Source organism: Dermacentor albipictus, chromosome 2, assembly GCF_038994185.2.
Source record: "Dermacentor albipictus isolate Rhodes 1998 colony chromosome 2, USDA_Dalb.pri_finalv2, whole genome shotgun sequence".
Taxonomy (NCBI): Eukaryota; Metazoa; Arthropoda; class Arachnida; order Ixodida; family Ixodidae; genus Dermacentor; species Dermacentor albipictus.
In genome coordinates, this window is record NC_091822.1 from 95,007,569 (window position 1) to 95,025,590 (window position 18,022).

The 18,022-nt window shown below is 47.9% G+C and overlaps 1 protein-coding gene across 2 annotated transcripts in view; it reads left to right on the top strand.

Moving 5' to 3' along the window:
* The window catches only part of LOC135902687 (nucleolin-like), a 32,077-nt gene that overhangs the window by 5,068 nt on the left and 8,987 nt on the right, over window positions 1-18,022 (top strand). For both annotated transcript variants that reach the window (XM_065432899.2, XM_065432898.2), the window contains exons 2-3: window positions 726-827; window positions 11,319-11,525. In XM_065432899.2, coding sequence (XP_065288971.1) covers window positions 726-827; window positions 11,319-11,525 — 309 coding nt within the window. The remainder of the gene's footprint in view (window positions 1-725; window positions 828-11,318; window positions 11,526-18,022) is intronic.

The following is an 18,022-nucleotide window of genomic DNA, read 5'->3' on the forward strand; positions in this document are numbered from 1 at the left end:
GGGTAATGTCAGAGGGATCTTGCCTGACTCGCGCGGTGACACTGGCAGCACTTGCTATTGCCGTGTGCCGCCTGCAAAAGGAAGGCTTCCACCTGAGCTTGCTTGCACTCAGATGTTACGTTTGTTGTGCGTGTGACTGTCATGGGACTCGAGGATTTCCACAATCCCCAGTTGGCTCTGGGAAGTGAATGGTGAGGTCTCCACGAGCCTTTTTAGCTGTTTTTAACTATTTTAGCTGTAATAAATTGCTCTTCTATATGACCAAGAAAGTCACCGTTACCACGAGAAAAGGCTTCGTGAGCAGGAAAAGACGCACAAGCAAAAGAGGAGTGGTGACTCTGCCTTGGAAGTTCGAGCACTAGCATGCCATGGTGTCATAGATTTATTTCGCATCCGCACGTGGCTTGTTTTTATTAGTAAAGATGGGCTGTGTTGCAGTAGAAGAGAGCGAGAGACTGAACGTGATAAATTTAGAGGACATTTATTGTGTCGTAAAGGACCAAGCACCGAAATAGATGATTTCATGCTGATGGGGTTTTGTCACAAAATTTTCATAATGAGGCTTTGCCCTCCATTCTCTGTTTGAATCATGTACATATTACTGGGAAATTAATGAAAATAAGGTCTTGAAAGTGTACTTCATGAGTTTTAAGGTAGACAGTTGTGGTGTCCACAATAAAATATGGCTGCCTGCTGCAATCACTGCTCTTCTCTCCATGCTGCAGAAGGCCGAGGTGGAGAAGCCTGCCACAGATGCCAAGGAGGAGGAAGAGACCAACGGGGATGCTGCCCCGCCAGCTAAGAAGGCCAAGGCTGAACCAGCCAGGGTGAGTGGGCAGTTTTTCTTTCTTGGGGCAAATTAATAGGCCATATTGGATGAAATATGGGGAGATATATAGGATGATATATAAGATGATGATGAGGTTATATAGGATGAGCAATATATAGGATGATATAGGCAGCACGGTTCATCTAGAACATGTGGTCGAACGTCTGTCAGCACCTTCATGACGAAAAGTAGATTCCCATCATTTAGCCACAGAAACCATAAATGTAGAGCAAAATTCTTCTGTCAGTAGTCACTGGCATAGGTTGGCGTATTCACTCATGAGCACCCCGACTTGTACTCACTCGATACACATTTCTAAGGCCTAAGATCCTGTGTTTGTGAGTGAAAAACGGTGTGAGTGGATGGGGGTATGTGTAAGTGCTGGCAAGTTTGGTGGGACCTCTGCACAAACAGGAGTGGGTAACATGAGCACAGTCGACGGCCAATTTTTCGCTCAGACATGCCCCATAATTTGGACGCCTGCATGGCACCATCCGTACCCCACAGAGCCAATGTATAGAGAAGTCTGAAAATTTTGACCGCTGAAAACCTTTGTTGTCGTATTTTCTAGACTTCTTGTCGTGACTGTAGGTTCAGAACGGCATTAACTGAAGCCACCACTGGCGTCAAGTTGATTATCTCGCAGCATCAAATCAGCACTCACGAGCCAATCCGCTGGTAGCCGTAGCTTCGTGTTGTTTGGTGCCGTGTTTTTAATAGAAGAGCTTCGCCTGTCAGCAGTGGCATGAAGTCTCCCTTTGTCATCCTCGCCGATGACTTCAATGTGCAGAAAGCATAGCTCAGGTTGCATAATTCTGGTTTCCAAAGGTCAGCTTTGCCACAATACAGTGGTGTTATGCGGTCAAGCTTGTGTGTTGTATTGTGACGAAGCATACGAAGTGTGGAAAGGGGCCACTGGTACAGGACACAGTCTGTATTCCTTAATTAGTATACATGTGTGCATTTGCAGTCTCCTTTCAGTATGAGCACCAACACGCCTAATAAGTGTGCTTGCAGGCTTTCAGAGCTATTTTGGCGATGGCTGTGGCGATTTGAGATGGTAAAATACATGCATTAATTTTTTTTTTCGGACTGCCTAATTTGTGGACATTTTCGCGGCCTCTAGGGAGTCTGAAAAATCTGACATTCATTGTACATGAATGAAACTTAGTGATGGTAAGTTTGAGTGAACGTATGAAAATGAGTGACTGTATATGTGTGAGTGTAGGTGAATAGGAGTATATTCAAGTATGAGCTTAAGCAGGTGCCGGTAAGTGTGAATGGAAGTGTTTGTGAACTGTTGGAACCTCAGTGCTGACACCCGTTATTGTAATCGTACCGCTGGCGCCCGTTGTTGCAAATGGGTCGCAAGCCCCAAGGGTAGCGTTGGCCTGGCAGCCTGGGGCACACTGGAAGCATCCGAAGGTCCCGGCAAAGCATGAGTCGACTGCTAACAGAACAACTTGTTTATTCTAGCATCGCAAAGAGCGGGCGGTCAGGTCGACCGAAGTGGAGAGACGGGAGAGCACGTTACTCAACAGAAGAAATCGGAGCCTCTCTCTTGGCGTCCGGGGGCAGCTGCTCTTATACTCTCGGCGCCGCGGGCAAGAAGGAAGGTCACGGGATGACACCACGTGACGGCGGGCTACGGACGGACTGAGAGACATGTAGAGACAAGGAGGTGATGCATCAGCCGGGCCGGCGCCGGTCAGACCTCCTCGCTTCACACTGGGGGAGCTCCTCTCCCCGGCTGCCGCGCTTTGACAAGCGTGGGCACACACACACACACGCACACACAAAGACACGTGGCACTGAACATGCCGGGACGCACTCGGCGGGGATGCGTCGCGGCCGCTCCGAACGGGCCAAAATGTCCGCCGCTTTGAACGAAGCCCCGGCGTCTGTTGAATCCGCGCCGGCTACAGCGCGCGTCATAGGCGAAACGTAACAGACCGCCCCGCCGGGGGAAGGAGATCCCGATGGTCAGGGGACTGCATCCGCTGTCCGGAGGGATATCGCTCGATGATGCTCATAACCGAAGTCGGTCGTCCCTCAGCGTTTCTTGAGCGCAGCGCACCGAGAAGGCCTCGTTCTCACGTTCAGGTTCACACAGGACACTGCAAAGTGACTTCGGGAGAGTTCTCATTTTTCTCTCGTTCCCAGCAAGCGTTAGAACTACGCCGAAACTCAGCCGCTCAGTCAGCAAGCACGGCACAACCCTCACTAAACCATGCCAGGCTCTTTCCCCTTTTATACTACTGCCTAGTTCCTTACAGTAGTCTAGCAGCACTCAGAACGCGTCCACAAATCGGAAAATTGCACTATAAAGCACATCATCACTTTGAAACACTACACAAAAGCAATACGTTAAAAATCCTGCCTCAGGAAGAAAAACATCAATAACAAACAATTTTGAGGCTGATTCCCACGTTAGGGGCTTCGACTTAAGCCATTGGCGTTACCGTTGAGACTCCCCTTTTTGTAACGCACCTCAAAGGAATGTTGTTGCAAAGCGAGGCTCCAGCGCAGGAGGCGGCCATTTGTGAAAGAGATGGTCTGCAGCCATTGGAGAGGCCAGTGATCCGTTTCGAAGCATGCGAAGCGGAGATCGCAGCGAGCGACCGTACATTAGCTCAGCTGGCGAAAACCCCGTAGCCGCATGCGGCGCGGTCCTCAATGCAACCATCACCCCAGGCAGAAACAGCTCCCAGTCAGTTTGTTGTTCAAACCACAATGCTCTCAACACGTGCTTCATGACGGAGTGGAACTTCTCAACGGAATTCGACTGTGGGTGGTACACTGAGCTGTGTAACAGCTTTACCCCACACCTTTCGAGAAAGGCTGTCGTCAAAGCGCTAGTAAACACTGTGCCCTGATCTGATTGGATTTCCGCAGGAAAACCAACTCGCGCAAATATGGACAGTAGTGCATTGACTATCTCAACTGAGCTGAGTTCTTTAAGCGGCACTGATTCAGGGAACTTTGTCGCTGGGCAGATCACAGTCAAAATGTGTCTGTACCCCGTGGCTGTTACCGGCAGAGGTCCCACTGTATCAATAACGAGCCGTCTAAAAGGCTCTGTAATGATAGGTACCAACTTCAACGGCGCCCTCGATTTGTCCCCTGGTTTGCCCACCCGCTGACAGGTGTCACATGTCTTCACAAAGTGGTCTGCGTCCCGAAAACACCCTGGCCAATAGTACTTTTGCAAGAGACGGTCCTTAGTTTTCTCAACTCCTAGGTGTCCGGACCACGAACCCCCATGCGACAAGCGCAACAGATCCTGACGGTAGCACTGAGGCACGATCAGCTGATTGAACTCCACTCCCCTGCGGTCTACATACTTCCGGTACAGGACCCCACCTCTTTCCACAAAGCGAGCATTTTTCTTGGCGATACCTTCCTTGACAATGCAGCGTATGTTTTCTAGGCTGCCATCCTTCTTTTGCTCGGCTATCAAAGCCGACCGGCTGACTTTTAGCAACCTATTAAGTCCGTTTGACGTAGGCGCGATGAGCAAATCTTCAGATAGCTCTTCTAACTTTCCCGTGTCGGGCATTTCCTCTCCAGTATCTGGTGCCTTTAACGCTACAGGCTCAATTTTATTCAGTTCGGGCGTGCTCTGAATATCAGCTTGCTGCGCCTCTGACCCTTTTTCATTGTTCGACAACGTCGGCCCCGCAACTACCGCCTTGGCAGCGAGCTCCCGAACCTTCCATCTGGTTAAGGCCTGAACGCTAGCCTCACCAAACAAAAGCCCCTTCTCGCGCAGGAGGTGATCGGACCTGTTCGAAAATAAGTACGGGTACTGGGGTGGCAGTATAGATGACATTGCCGCCTCTGTCTCAAGTGCTCCGAAAGGTCCTTCAATAAGCACTTTTGCTACGGGCAGACACACACTATGAGCTTCCACAGCTTGCTTGATCCATGCGCACTCGCCCGTGAACATATCGGGTTCTACGTAAGAGGGGTGAACTACATCCATTGTAGCTGCGGAATCGCGAAGCACTCGGCACTCTTTCCCGTTCACGAGGAGGTCTCGCATGTAAGGCTCGAGAAGCTTCATGTTCTCGTCAGTGCTGCATAATGACAAAAACACGACTTTTGTTTTTGTTTCTGGACACTGCGCCGAAAAGTGACCCGGCTACTGACACGTATAACAAACGCGCTCTTGCCTCGTCTCGAACCGCTTTCTGCATTCGGCTTCGGTTGCCGCCGTCTCCTTACGTTCGGTCGGACTGCTTTCACTCGCATCCGCACTACGTGTGTCCCCCTTTGCTCTCATGGGCGTGAACTTCGGCCTCTCAAACTTGGAGCCAAATTCACCCTTTTGACCGTCCTTAGCTCCGTGAGCCCGACGCGTCACAAACTCTTCGGCTAGCTCAGCGGCTCTAGCCACCGTACTAACGTCTGGCCTATCCAGGACCCAGTACCGCACGTTCTCAGGTAACCGACTATAAAACTGTTCTAGCCCGAAACACTGCAGAACTTTCTCGTGGTCACCAAACGCTTTCTCTTCTTTGAGCCACTCCTGCATGTTTGACATAAGCCTGTAGGCAAACTCTGTATACGACTCACTTTTGCCTTTCTCATTTTCCCGAAACTTCCGACGGAACGCCTCCGCTGACAGCCTGTACTTTTTTAGCAGACTCGATTTCACTTTGTCGAAATCCTCTGCCTCCTCTCTCTCCAAGCGAGCGACTACGTCTGCCGCCTCGCCGGGTAACAAAGTGAGCAAGCGCTGTGGCCACGTTTCCCGAGAGAACCCCTGCTTCTCGCACGTTCGCTCAAAGTTAACCAGGAACAAACCAATGTCCTCTCCAAGCTTAAACGGCCGCATCAGGTCAGTCATTTTAAACAATACTCGTTCTCCTGCACCGTGTGCCTGACTTCCATTATGAGTGCGTTCCATCTCTACCTCGAGACGCTTCATTTCCAAAGCGTGGTCGCGCTCCCTTTCTTTCTCTTGTTGCTCTCGTTCTATCTGTTCTTTACGTTCACGCTCATCTTTCTCTTGTTGCTCTCGTTCTATCTGTTGTTTACGTTCACGCTCATCTTTTTGCTCTTTAAGTTCGCGCTCCTGTCTTCTTGCAGTCTCCCTCTCCTCAATGGTCTCAAGGCATTCCGACAGCTCGTCATCCTCAGCTTCTAACTCAAGAATAGCCCTTAGCAGTTCTGGTTTTCTGAGTTTGTCTGAGACATCCAAACCCAACTCTCTTGCAAGCTCCAACAATTTCGGTTTGCGCAACGACTTCAAATCCTTGGCTGCTCTGAATGCTGCTTTCTGTACTGCCTACTATTGTCTTGCCGCAAACTAACCCGGCAGCAACGACAACCACAATTACCAGCTCTGTTTCTGACACTAACAAAAGCCTGGCAAAACTCAGAAGAAGAAAGTCCCGCACTCACCAAACCTCGCAGCCAAGAATTCAACGCAGTCGTTCCGCTGCAGGCAACCAGTCATCACACAGGGCTCGTTGCACTGCTCCCGGATGTTCGCTGTGCTGCTCAGCATACAGTCAACCGCATATCTTCGCTGCTGGCCTCCGTTGTCGCGATCTCGCCGCTGGCAACCAGCTGTTGGAACCTCACCGATGGCACCGGCTTTTGGAATCTCAGCGCTGCCACCAGCTGTTGGAACCTCAGTGCTGACACCCGTTATTGCAATCGGACCGCTGGCGCCCGTTGTTGCAAATGGGTCGCAAGCCCCAAGGGTAGCGTTGGCCTGGCGGCCTGGGGCACACTGGAAGCATCCGAAGGTCCCGGCAAAGCATGAGTCGACTGCTAACAGAACAACTTGTTTATTCTAGCATCGCAAAGAGCGGGCGGTCAGGTCGACCGAAGTGGAGAGACGGGAGAGCACGTTACTCAACAGAAGAAATCGGAGCCTCTCTCTTGGCATCCGGGGACAGCTGCTCTTATACTCTCGGTGCTGCGGGCAAGAAGGAAGGTCACGGGATGACACCACGTGACGGCGGGCTACGGACGGACTGAGAGACATGTAGAGACAAGGAGGTGACGCATCAGCCGGGCCGGCGCCGGTCAGACCTCCTCGCTTCACACTGGGGGAGCTCCTCTCCCCGGCTGCCGCGCTTTGACAAGCGTGGGCACACACACACACACGCACACACAAAGACACGTGGCACTGAACATGCGGGACGCACTCGGCGGGGATGCGTCGCGGCCGCTCCGAACGGGCCAAAATGTCCGCCGCTTTGAACAAAGCCCCGGCGTCCGTTGAATCCGCGCCGGCTACAGCGCGCGTCATAGGCGAAACGTAACAGAACGTGAACGAGCGTTGGTGTCTATCAGTGAGCACCGGCAAGTGTGATTGACTACATAGCCTGTGACAACGTTGGTGAGCGAGTATAGTGAGTATCCTGTTATTCTAACCACCGATGATCACTGGTCATTACTATATTGACACATTAAAAAAACGGGAATTGCCTTCTTGGACAACTACACCCTTAACCAAAAGAAACAAGTGGTTTAAATTGTCTGATTTCCCACGGGTTACTACCGAAGGGAATGAACCTGCAAATGAAGTTGAGCAAAGACACATAACATTGTTTCGTCGCATGTTTACATTGATGTGTATTTAAATCTGCTAACCAGCTTGCTCTTCGTGTATGCCTTTCTTTTCGGTTTGTTATATGCACTAAGTCACGCGCCACCATACTATGATCTCATTATTGAGATCACACAGTATCTATAAATAAATAAAAATTTACAATATGCGAAACTTTGTAGGCAGGCTTTCCCATGCGTCTAACTTGTTCTAACAAACATCGCTGCATTCCCATTGTTAGCGCCGTTGATGCTGAGAGTCACATTTTAAAAGCTTTGATGGTGTGAGGGATGGCGGGTGACAAGAAGGGTGGCACCAATCTGCCAGGATGACTGCTTATTTTATATACAGTCGACGACCGATAATTTCTGCCAGTTTTGTGTTGTTGCGATGTGTCGATGCAATGACTGAAAATGCTCGAGTCAGATCCACATGTAAAGGTTTCAGAGCACATGGCACATCATCATCATCCGAGTCAGTGTCACTGTTTGACGGTGGGAGAACTTGCTCAATTATTTCAGCATCATTCAGTTCGGCACACGACAAAACAGTGCTGTTGATGTCTATAAAGTCTTCATATGTAATGGCAGTAGGAATCGGCATACCGTAGCCTAGGAGGTCATCAATGATATCTGCATTTGAGCTCGTTGTGGTAGGCTGCAGTTCAGCCTCTTCACTTGTGTAGTCGAGCTCATTCGAACTGCGACTCAAGGCTCATTCAGAGGCAGACTGTCAGGGCAATGGTACGTTGGTGCCACTTGACGCGGCCTGTCTATAACTTCATGAGAAAGACTTCTTGGAGCCAGCAGAGCGTTGTCCGGAATGCAGACTAAGCAAGCAAGCACATAATGGCGCAAGGCTGTCCGGAAGACAAATTCAACAATCCGAATGGCAACAGCGGGCCATGCACGGGGATGCCGGAATAGGATGTGATGATCGCTATGTTGATGCGATCTCACAATGCAGGCAAAGCGTCCAAGATTGGCATTTGCAGTTAAATCTGTAGCGTAGAGCATCGGCCAAGGCAATGCCTCGGAGATCACCATCTAGCGAGTAATCTTTAAGGCCATACTTGATTGCTCGTCGAGGTTTCCAGAGGAGATAATGGCGGCAGATTTCGCATTTGCTACAGCCATGGACGGAGTCCAGATAATCAAATGTAGAGCTGGCAGCTGTTGGAAATATCTGTCGTGTTTACAGGTTAAATCTATGGGGCCATTTGCAGTGCTGCAGACTGTCCGAATTACTGAGCATGATGAGATTATCAGTGTCCGATTTATCGGTCGGCAGTTGTATTCTTATTCTAGGCTCGGGACTGCAATCTTGGCCAGGTCGTACAGCCGCTGTGAATAGATTTGCATCGACATGACACTAAACCATAACTTTGGTTGCCGACACCAGGTAAAACAGTGCTGGTTAAGCCTAAACGTCAAGGCAGGCATGGCAGTGGATGGCAAACTGTGATGGGGAGTTTGGTGCTGACCGGTCACCGGATCACACATCATTCGCATGTGCTACACTGAGGACTGCAGAAGCGGCGAGCTTGCCTACCACGTTCATCTGTGCTCTTACAGAATAGATTGGGTTAAGCTCGTGCGTAGACAGAAAGCATCAACCTGAATTTGTGCAACACAGCATAAACTGTGGTGTTGCGCAGTCAAGGTCACATTTCACAGCATTGTGACAATGCACAACAGGAGAATGCAAAACACTCCCTCAGCCTCACCCGCAGCAAAAGTTTAAGTAGACTGAAACACAACAGTGAGCACGAGACTGTAAACAAAGTTTCTGTGCTGCTGGAGTTGTAATAAATGTTGAAGTATCATTTATGCATGAAAATATCTGAATAACAGCGCTTAAAAAGTGAGCCAACTTCAGAGATGAACCTACTCCCCTTTTGGCAAGTAAAACAAAGCAAGCTTTTGTAGATATGTCAAACATCTGGCTGTTGTGTCAAGGTTTTATGCAAATCCCACAATGATTCAAACTGCTTGCTTCAAAATTCCATAATGAATGCGATTGAAACCCTCATGTACAATATGGATTTTTTACTTTACAGTTCATATTTAACAAATTCACTGCACACTATGGGGTTTATTCTGTGACAATTGCTTCAGCGATACTATCGCCGAAAGTGATCGTCGCAGAATGCGTCCCCACGTTTCCGGTTTGGTAATCTTTGTGGAAAGACTGTTGGAGCAGCTACCTGTTCTGAATGTGCTTCATTTATACTCGCTTAGCACATAAGTGGGGTTGGAGTTGCATGATCTGCGAGCTGGAAGCCACCTTTAAACCTAATAGCGTCTGGCTGGATCAACTTGTTGGCATATAGCATTCGACTGTGTAATAGTGTGTCAACTTGAAGCTAAACATTTCAACATAATTACCTGTCTAGTTGGGAAATTGATTAGGAATTTTATTAGCCCGACATTTTGGAGCCCATTCGGCTCCTTCAGGGGGTATTCTTACGAAGGACCCTTTAAAAGAGCTGTGCACCGCCACCCCCGAAGAATACACCCTGAAGAAGGAGCTGAATGGGCTCCGAAACGTTGGGCTAACAAAATACACTTATTTGGTTAGAGTCAGTCTGAAAGTTCTAATTGTGTATTGTAACAGATGTATAGTTGGGCCGTAGCACGGAGCAAGAAACATTTAGGAGTGGAAGCTCTGCTGTTGCCGGCAACCAGAAAAGGTCACAAGCCCGCGGAGCCGTTATCGTGCTGGCAGCCTGGAAAGAAATTACCGCCGTTGAGAGTGCGCCAGAGCCGCCTGCCCGAGCGCAGCATTTTATTATTTTTTATCGCTGCGGCTTCTACGACGCGCCGCATGGCGCCGCCACTGTATACGGCCCCGTCGGCGCATACAACAATTGTGACCTTATCTGGTCGCCCGCGCTTGCTCGCGCTGACGGGAGTTTCACCTCCTAAATGTCTTACTCCGTGGGCTGTAGTCACGCATGATCTGCATTCAAGTGTACGAGGGTGTTTCCAATGCAGTGCAAAAAATATATGTGGCACCACTCTTTAAGTTTTCATTTTCATCATTTTTTTTTTTTCAGTTACAAAAGCTCCACTCTTGCTTTGAATGACAAATTTGTTATTAAGAAACCCTAATCTGTCACTCTAGCTCAAATGTCCCTTTAACTGAAGGAACGAGACTCAACCTTGCAAGTTTCAAGAACTTCTCAGCCACGACTGCCCAAATCCTACAAAAGATACTTTGACGTCTACGATGTCGCATTCACCTACTGGTGCTGAAGCTTTAGCGCAGTGGTTTTTTAAATGGAAGTTTGGCCTTCCCCTTCTTTTCTTTCTGCCTTGTTTCTTTCCCTAGTAATGATCATTCTTTTTCTCCAAATGAGCAAAACTAGGTTGTTGATAAAGCCTAAATGAAATAATACTATTCTTTATTGATCACTTTTAAAGTACCAATTTATTGTGTTCACTAGAAGGTTGGTTGCAGATGTTTGTTGGATCAACAGACCCTAATTACAATTTTGAAATATTCAGTGAGCTTTGTCAAGTTTACACAATGCGCACTCCATGCGTGAATTCTCTGCAAAAATGCCAGATATGAAATCGTAACTCTTTTGGGCCCACCCTGCTTGGAAAGCATCCTCTCGGGTGGGCAGAACAAGGGGATAATAAGTGGAACACTTGCTCACGTAGAATGTTGCTTAGGTTGACACTTATCAGCACCACTCGATACTCACTGGCACTCGCCCGCATAGGTACACGCAGCCACTCGCATTTGTTCTCGCCTCTGCTCACACCTTGGTTGCCCACTAACAGCAATATCTCGTGCCTGTGGGGCGAGTGAGACTCCCAGTACTCATGAGTGAATATGCAGACTTGGGACCTGGTAGTCGTTGCGTGCCTTCCGAGCCAGTTGCTCAAGCCCGCAACCCTGTGCACGATGCAGACGCGTCCCCAGCGCGAGAGCAAGTCGGCGGGTGGACGGCGCGTGAGCAGCCTGGAGGCGGCCGCCAAGGAGGGCGAGGCCCTGCTCAAGGAACTCGGCCACAAGGACAGCAGTGACCCGGACAGCGGCCGCAGGCGCACCCGCTCCCAGACGCGGGGCACCCCGGCTGCTCCGCCCGCACGGCAGCAGCGCCAGACCAGGGCGGCTGTAAGTCTTGCCTCTGGCAGGGGCACATGGGATGATTTTTTTTTTTCTTTTTGCAAGACTGTGGCTCTGTGGTTGCTATTACAGTCAAACACGAATATATCGAACCCACATATATCGAATTGTCTGTGTCAAACTCGTAAATTGTCCCCTTGAATATTCTGTGTAAAAGTAAAGAAATTTGTATGTTTATATCGGAACGGTGTTTTTACCCGCCATTGGATATATAGAACGCCACGCAAGCTTGGCACTCGCTGCACTCACGAGTTCTGCGCCTCCGCCGAAACCCAAAACGCTCGGAAAATGTAAGAGCGAGAGGAAGGTTGGCTCGGACTGTACTCCCGCTGCGCATGTTCTCCGACTTGCGGAACAGCTTTTCTTTTTCTTCTCTCTCTCCCTCTGTTTCTCATTCTTCCCCCGCGTAACCATAGTGATCGGCTTGGAAAACGTAAGAGTGCAGGAACGAAGGCGCCAGCGGCCTCCTCCTTTTGCCTTTTTTTTTTCTTGTCATTGCTTTCTCACAAGTTGTGCTCAGCCAACCACAGCTCACGATAAGATCAAGGTCAGCATCTTTAATTTAATTTCCACGGCAAAGAAGCAGGCCAACATAAGCGATTTTTTTTTACGCAAATAAAGCATTATGTTGCGTCGTCTGTGCAGAATTGTCATTCTTGAATGCGCCGATTGGTAGGTCACCGTTCACCACAGGTAAAGTCACAGGATTTTTTTTATGTTGAATTTTTAATATATCGAATTAATTCGCGATCCCCTTTGAGTTCGATATATGCGTGTTCAACTGCAGTGCAAATGTGTCTCCTCCCCCCTTCCAAAAAAAAAGAGCCCTTGCAGATCTAATCAACTGAGAAGTGTCTAACATTAAATGCGAGGTATGATGTGCAGTGGACCATGTGAACAACAAACGCAGGAATCGGAAGGTGGCAGGATGAGTGCATGACACCAAATTTTTGAGCGTAAATTATGCATCGCATGTTAAACCGTACGCATTCCGCAGCTAGCTGTCAAAATTTGAGCGCGTTTGGTAGTGTAGGAAATTCATATTTAAATTCCTTTTTTTGTCGCATTTCAAATGTAAAGCGGCCTGCGGACACTTGAGTGGTGATGCAATAAATTGGCGCTCCCATGAGTGGCTCCCACAGGAGCAGAAGTCAATCTCGAAGGGCCTGCTTTTGTGTACTACAAGTGCCTGAAGCAGTGCAGGAGCTAGAAATACATCATGGCCGCCATGTGTCGTTTTGCTTTTTGCTTGTGCTTCCTGGCAGTTTGTGGCTGCTTTCTATTGCAAGAATGAACGAATTGCGAGCACTATTCAATGCTGCCGCTAATACTCCACCGTCCGGATACCAAAACGTGCGAAGCAAAACGTCCGACGTGGTCTCGAACTGTTTCAAGGCAGATGACACAGCAGTAGCCCTTCATTTCCTGACGTTGCAAAGCCATGTTGAAATGGCGGTTGCTGTAGGTGGGGGTGGGGGGGGTTCAGAAACAATGATTTCACATTGAAATTTCTAGCTGAAATGTGCACTGAAGCCCAGTTCTCTTATTTGTTTTTTTTTTTTGTGCATAAACATACTGGGCCATCTACTCTCAATTGCAATGCCAAACTGAGAACAGTAGGATGACCGTGTCATGGCCCGTTAATTATTTCATTTGTTTATAAAATACTGCTGACAAGAAGTCCAAGCAGGGTGAGCAGAACACACAAGATTATTTACACAGAAGAACAGGATGAAACAAATTCTTTGGTCATAAGGTAGATGATTATGAAAATTTTAACCACTTGGTTATAATACAACTCTAATTTGTACACGAAATAACATTATTTACACAAATGGTATACAGGCCAAGGACGTTGGTAAATGCATCAGTTAGTTTATTCCAGTCAGCTATTGTTTGTGGAAGAAAAAAAATTACCGACGATTACGTTACTTCCTAATGCGAAATTTGAGCGCAGCAAATAAGCTGTTTCACCTTTTCGATAGATTGAGGCAAAGAAATCGAGCAACACATGTATGCGCTATCACAGAATTTTTTTTTTATTTTTCACACGTATTCCTTTAACAAAGACTCCATTAACAGTTCTTGACAGTCATGAAGGAAGCTTTGTGGTCGGAGAAATAGACTGATATATGTTCGACTTGGTACACCAATGCTTGATTCTCAAAGACGAGATCTATACAAGTGCCTCGCGAGGTTGTCACAGCCGTGGGACGCGTTACGAGCGAGAGGAACGGGATGTTCTCCCGCATAAGTGTTAGGAAATTGCTGTTTGTCTTTATGTCAACATTAAAGTCCCCCACTACTAACATCGGTGTGGATCGATGGACGGTTAATGCGAGTTGCAGGAAGTGCACGACGTCTTTCGTGAGTGCGGTAGCGGACTCACGAAAGCGGTATCAGTCGGTCGCTGCTAGCGCTGGGGGGATGAAAGGGGGGCGGAGCTGGTTACGAGGCCGACGACAACGCGAAACCCAGGAACGGACGCCAAAGAGCCATTTGTGTAGCCAGCCCTCCTCCACAGTCTCTCCTCCTCCCTTCCATCATCCTCCCTCACCCGGAGAGCCGACAGCGCGCATGCGCGGCGGCGGAGCAGCGGCGCATGCGCGGCGGCGGAGCGCGGCGGCGGAGCGCGGCGGCGGAGGCGAGCTGGTTACGAGGCCGACGACAACGCCGACGACGACGCCGACGACGACGCGAAACCCAGGAACGGACGCCAAAGAGCTGCGCTCTAAAAAAAGAGTACCGAGAAGTGTCAGTCCCTGCAAAAATTGGCGTTACAGAATGGCGATAGTGGTGTCGAGCGGGTCTACTTATCAAAGGGGATACGTATGTTGCGGTGTCTAACGCTAGCCTATGATTAATTAAGTTTCAAAGGAACTCTAGTCGACTTTTCTTTCTTCAAATTTGTAATAATTCAATGCCATTTTCAGATAGTAATGCAGTGGGGGAGTCAGTAGGCATAAAGTTACTGTAATAAATTGTACTGCTTTTCTTTGAATTCTTTCTAGGTTCTTAATGTTACTTTTTGTGTGAGGGCCCCAAACTGTGGAAGCATACTCAAGTTTTGGCCTAATTAAGGAAAAGTAAGAGAGTAATTTAACACTAGGTGGGGCAGTCACGAGTTTGTGGTGTAGAAGGCATAGTTTCCGGAAAGCAGCAGAGCAGATGGTATTTATGTGCAAGTTCCACGTTAAGTCACTCGTTAATGTTAAGCCTAAATATTTATAGCAGGCTACTTTCAGTAAAGTGCTGCAGCCAAATCGTAAGTGTAGTCTGTTTTTGCACGTTATGGGGGGATAGACACATTTAGTTGTATTCAGGGGGTCGGGGGCTTAAAAACCGAAAATCGCAGAAAAAGAATTGATTTTTCGGAACTACTTGTTTCGACATCTGTAATGCCAAATCTACACTGTATCAAAATGACTTGCCCTGAAACGCACCCTAAGCGTCTGAAAAAAATTATTTTGTCAGTGTGGACGGCGAGAAACGACCCCAAAATCGTGCCTAAACACCAGAGTTCACAAAGCTATCTTTTGTCTTTCCCGCCGCTGAGTGCCGCCAACTTGGTATCGTTCGAAAGCTCGAGATTTCCACCTTTCAGTTCCCCACATCCTCGCAGACAAAGGCCGCATAGAAAGAACGCAAACGTAAAACAATCGGGGGGCCGGTGTGATGAAGCTCGCGATACACGCTGCCCTTCTATTGGCTCAGTGCACCAATGTGCTGACAGGGGCCTTCTCATTGGCTGTTGCTATGGCAACTAGGCCTAGCAGGGGCGCTTGTGCTAGGCCTGGCAGTGGGTCGCTTCGAAAACCGCTGATACACTGTTTCTTTGATCATCGTATTATGAACGTAAGCAGCAAATTGACCCACACTAAAAAAAGTTTGAAACTGAGCATGCGTCCGTGAAAAGTGAAGCGCAAGCCGTCTCTGCTTTCTACGGCAAGAAAGAGGGGGCAGTTATCATAAGGTTCAGACAAACCGACAAGATCGGGCCGGAGATGAGTCGCTGAGTCATGCAGTCTCATGTGGTATCGTATCGGCAATAACACAGCCGGGGAAGCTAACCATTGCACTCTATCCCTGCGTGTAGGTTTACTTTGGAGAGCGCAGACCGATGCCTATTCACGTGCCTCTCGCACGTACATGGGTTCGTGCTCGTGCATTCCAGATTCTGTTAGGAGCCTATACGTGCACTCTACATCAACAAAAGAACTTTGCATTTTAAAGTCAAATTTTGGGATCAGAACTCTGTCCCTTCTATTCATTCAATTATCGTCATTCTTTTTTTACCTGAATGCAGGTGAGTCAGAAAGTGCACAAAAGCTATGATATAGTGTCTTAGGACACTGAAATATTTTGAAATCCTGTAGAAATCACCAAAAAGAATTCCCATTTGTAAAGCTGCATGCAACTTTAGAATTTCATAACTTTAGCCTATAGTACAGATACAAACATCCAAGTGCTAACTTGCAGTATTGGAACATCCAGGGACGTACCTGCTTGCTTTTAGCTATCCTGTTACAGTAATTTTCTGCAAGTCACATGCCAAATGTTTTAACACAAGAAAAATTGTAACAACTTTTTTTTATTGAGTTTAGAAAAACTTAATTGCATATTTGTAAGCAGCACACAAGATTAGATGTGTCCTGAAAGTTTCTTGTTTCAAGAGCATTGCATGAATACAAAACCAACCAATCATGAGGCTGGCGTTCAGTTTGAGCAGCAGCTCTGTTGAAGGGGCGACGCTTGAAAGTTAAAACTTGAAAGTGGCTTTCTGGATGCGGTTTTTCTTCAAGTGCCTTTGCCTTATGAAAGGTTCGATGAAGGTTCCTCAATTGATTTCAGTAAGTTTTGTGTTCTTGTGCTCATCAATACCTGGGCAACATGCTAGACGCTATAGGTTTTCCATATGTTCAATAGACAAAAGAGACAGTGGCAGTAAAAATTTAAATGCAATTTTCTCAACTTTATTTTTGTCAAGTGCTTTTGCTTTACATAAGTTTTGATGTTTGCATCAACTGATTTCAGTGAACTAGGTATCATTTCTTTTGGTAATGTTACAGCTACATCCTAAAGCTTTCTGTTTTTTCTTAACTATGATAGATTATCAATTAGATCAAATGTAAGCTACTTACTGCCACATTGTTATTTCTTCCCACCTTTGGTAGCTTATCCTTTAGCTTTGCACATCCTTTAGCTTTAGGATGTGCAATGGGCCTTTTGAAAAGGTATGCATATTGTTAACACTTTATTTTAATGAGAGATTACTACAAAAGTCCGTAAGAAATGACAGAATCAGGACTATTCTGTCATATCTTTTCTTCCAAGTGCGATATTTTAAATCTAAGTACTATAATACCGAGACCGATCAAGTTGTCCAGCGCTGTTTATTCTTGTTATATCTTGTTAAATGGTCGACCGAGGTCACAATCGAACGGGGACTGGAGGGTGTCAACGGCAAGGGACCATACAAATCAATACCAACAAATTCAAAAGGTGCATCCGGGCAAGGGAGAGGTTGTAATAAACCGGCAGGAGGGGATGTCGAGCGTTTGCGGTGCTGACATGACGCACAAGAGGCAAATGTATTTGGCCACCGTTGTGGATAGGCCGGGCCAGAAGCAGCGGGTCTTGATGTGGTCGTAAGTCTTGTGGAAGCCTAAGTGGCCAGCCGATACCTCTAATACTCGCAGGCGTAGGCAGCGAGGCAGAACTGGGACCCACCGGTGACCTGTTGGGTGGAAAACGTAGCGGCGCAGCACGCCATCGTGAAGGCGGAATTGTCAAAGTTGGCGTCGCATGCGGCTGTTGAGTGGTTCGGCGAACCCACTAAGGCGATCCATGAGAGCTCGACAGTAGTAGTCGGCCCGCTGAAGCGACACGAAATCAGACCGTGATGAAAGCGTAACTTGGTCCAGGGGCGTTATCGAGAGCTGGTGTGAGGCAGGCGTAGCATCGGAATGACTTGGTAGGGAAGACGACGGCACGTTACCGGGAGAGAGTGACAGTGGGCAGCGAGACAATGCGTCTGCATCATGATGACTTTTTCTAGACTTGTACATTATTGTAAAGTCATATTCCTGCAAACGGAGTATCCAGCATCCTTAGCATCCTGACATGTTTTTCATTGATGACAGCCAACACTGAGCATGATGGTCGGTGACGATGGTGAAGTGGCGGCCGTAAAGGTAATGGCGAAATTTCTGAATCGACCAAACAATAGCAAGGCACCCTTGCTCTGTAATGGTGTAGTTCCGCTCAGCTAGAGAAGGTGTTCGGCTGGCATATGCTATGACTTGCTCTTTAGAGGCTGCATTACGTTGCAGAAGTACTGCGCCAATACCTTGTGCGCTTGCGTCAGTACGGAGTATGGGGGGGGCTCGATTATCGACGTGGGGAAGCACTGGTCCGGGAGTAAGTTGTCGCTTAAGAGCTTGAAAAGCCGACTCACAATCGCTAGTCCATGTGAAAGAGGCACC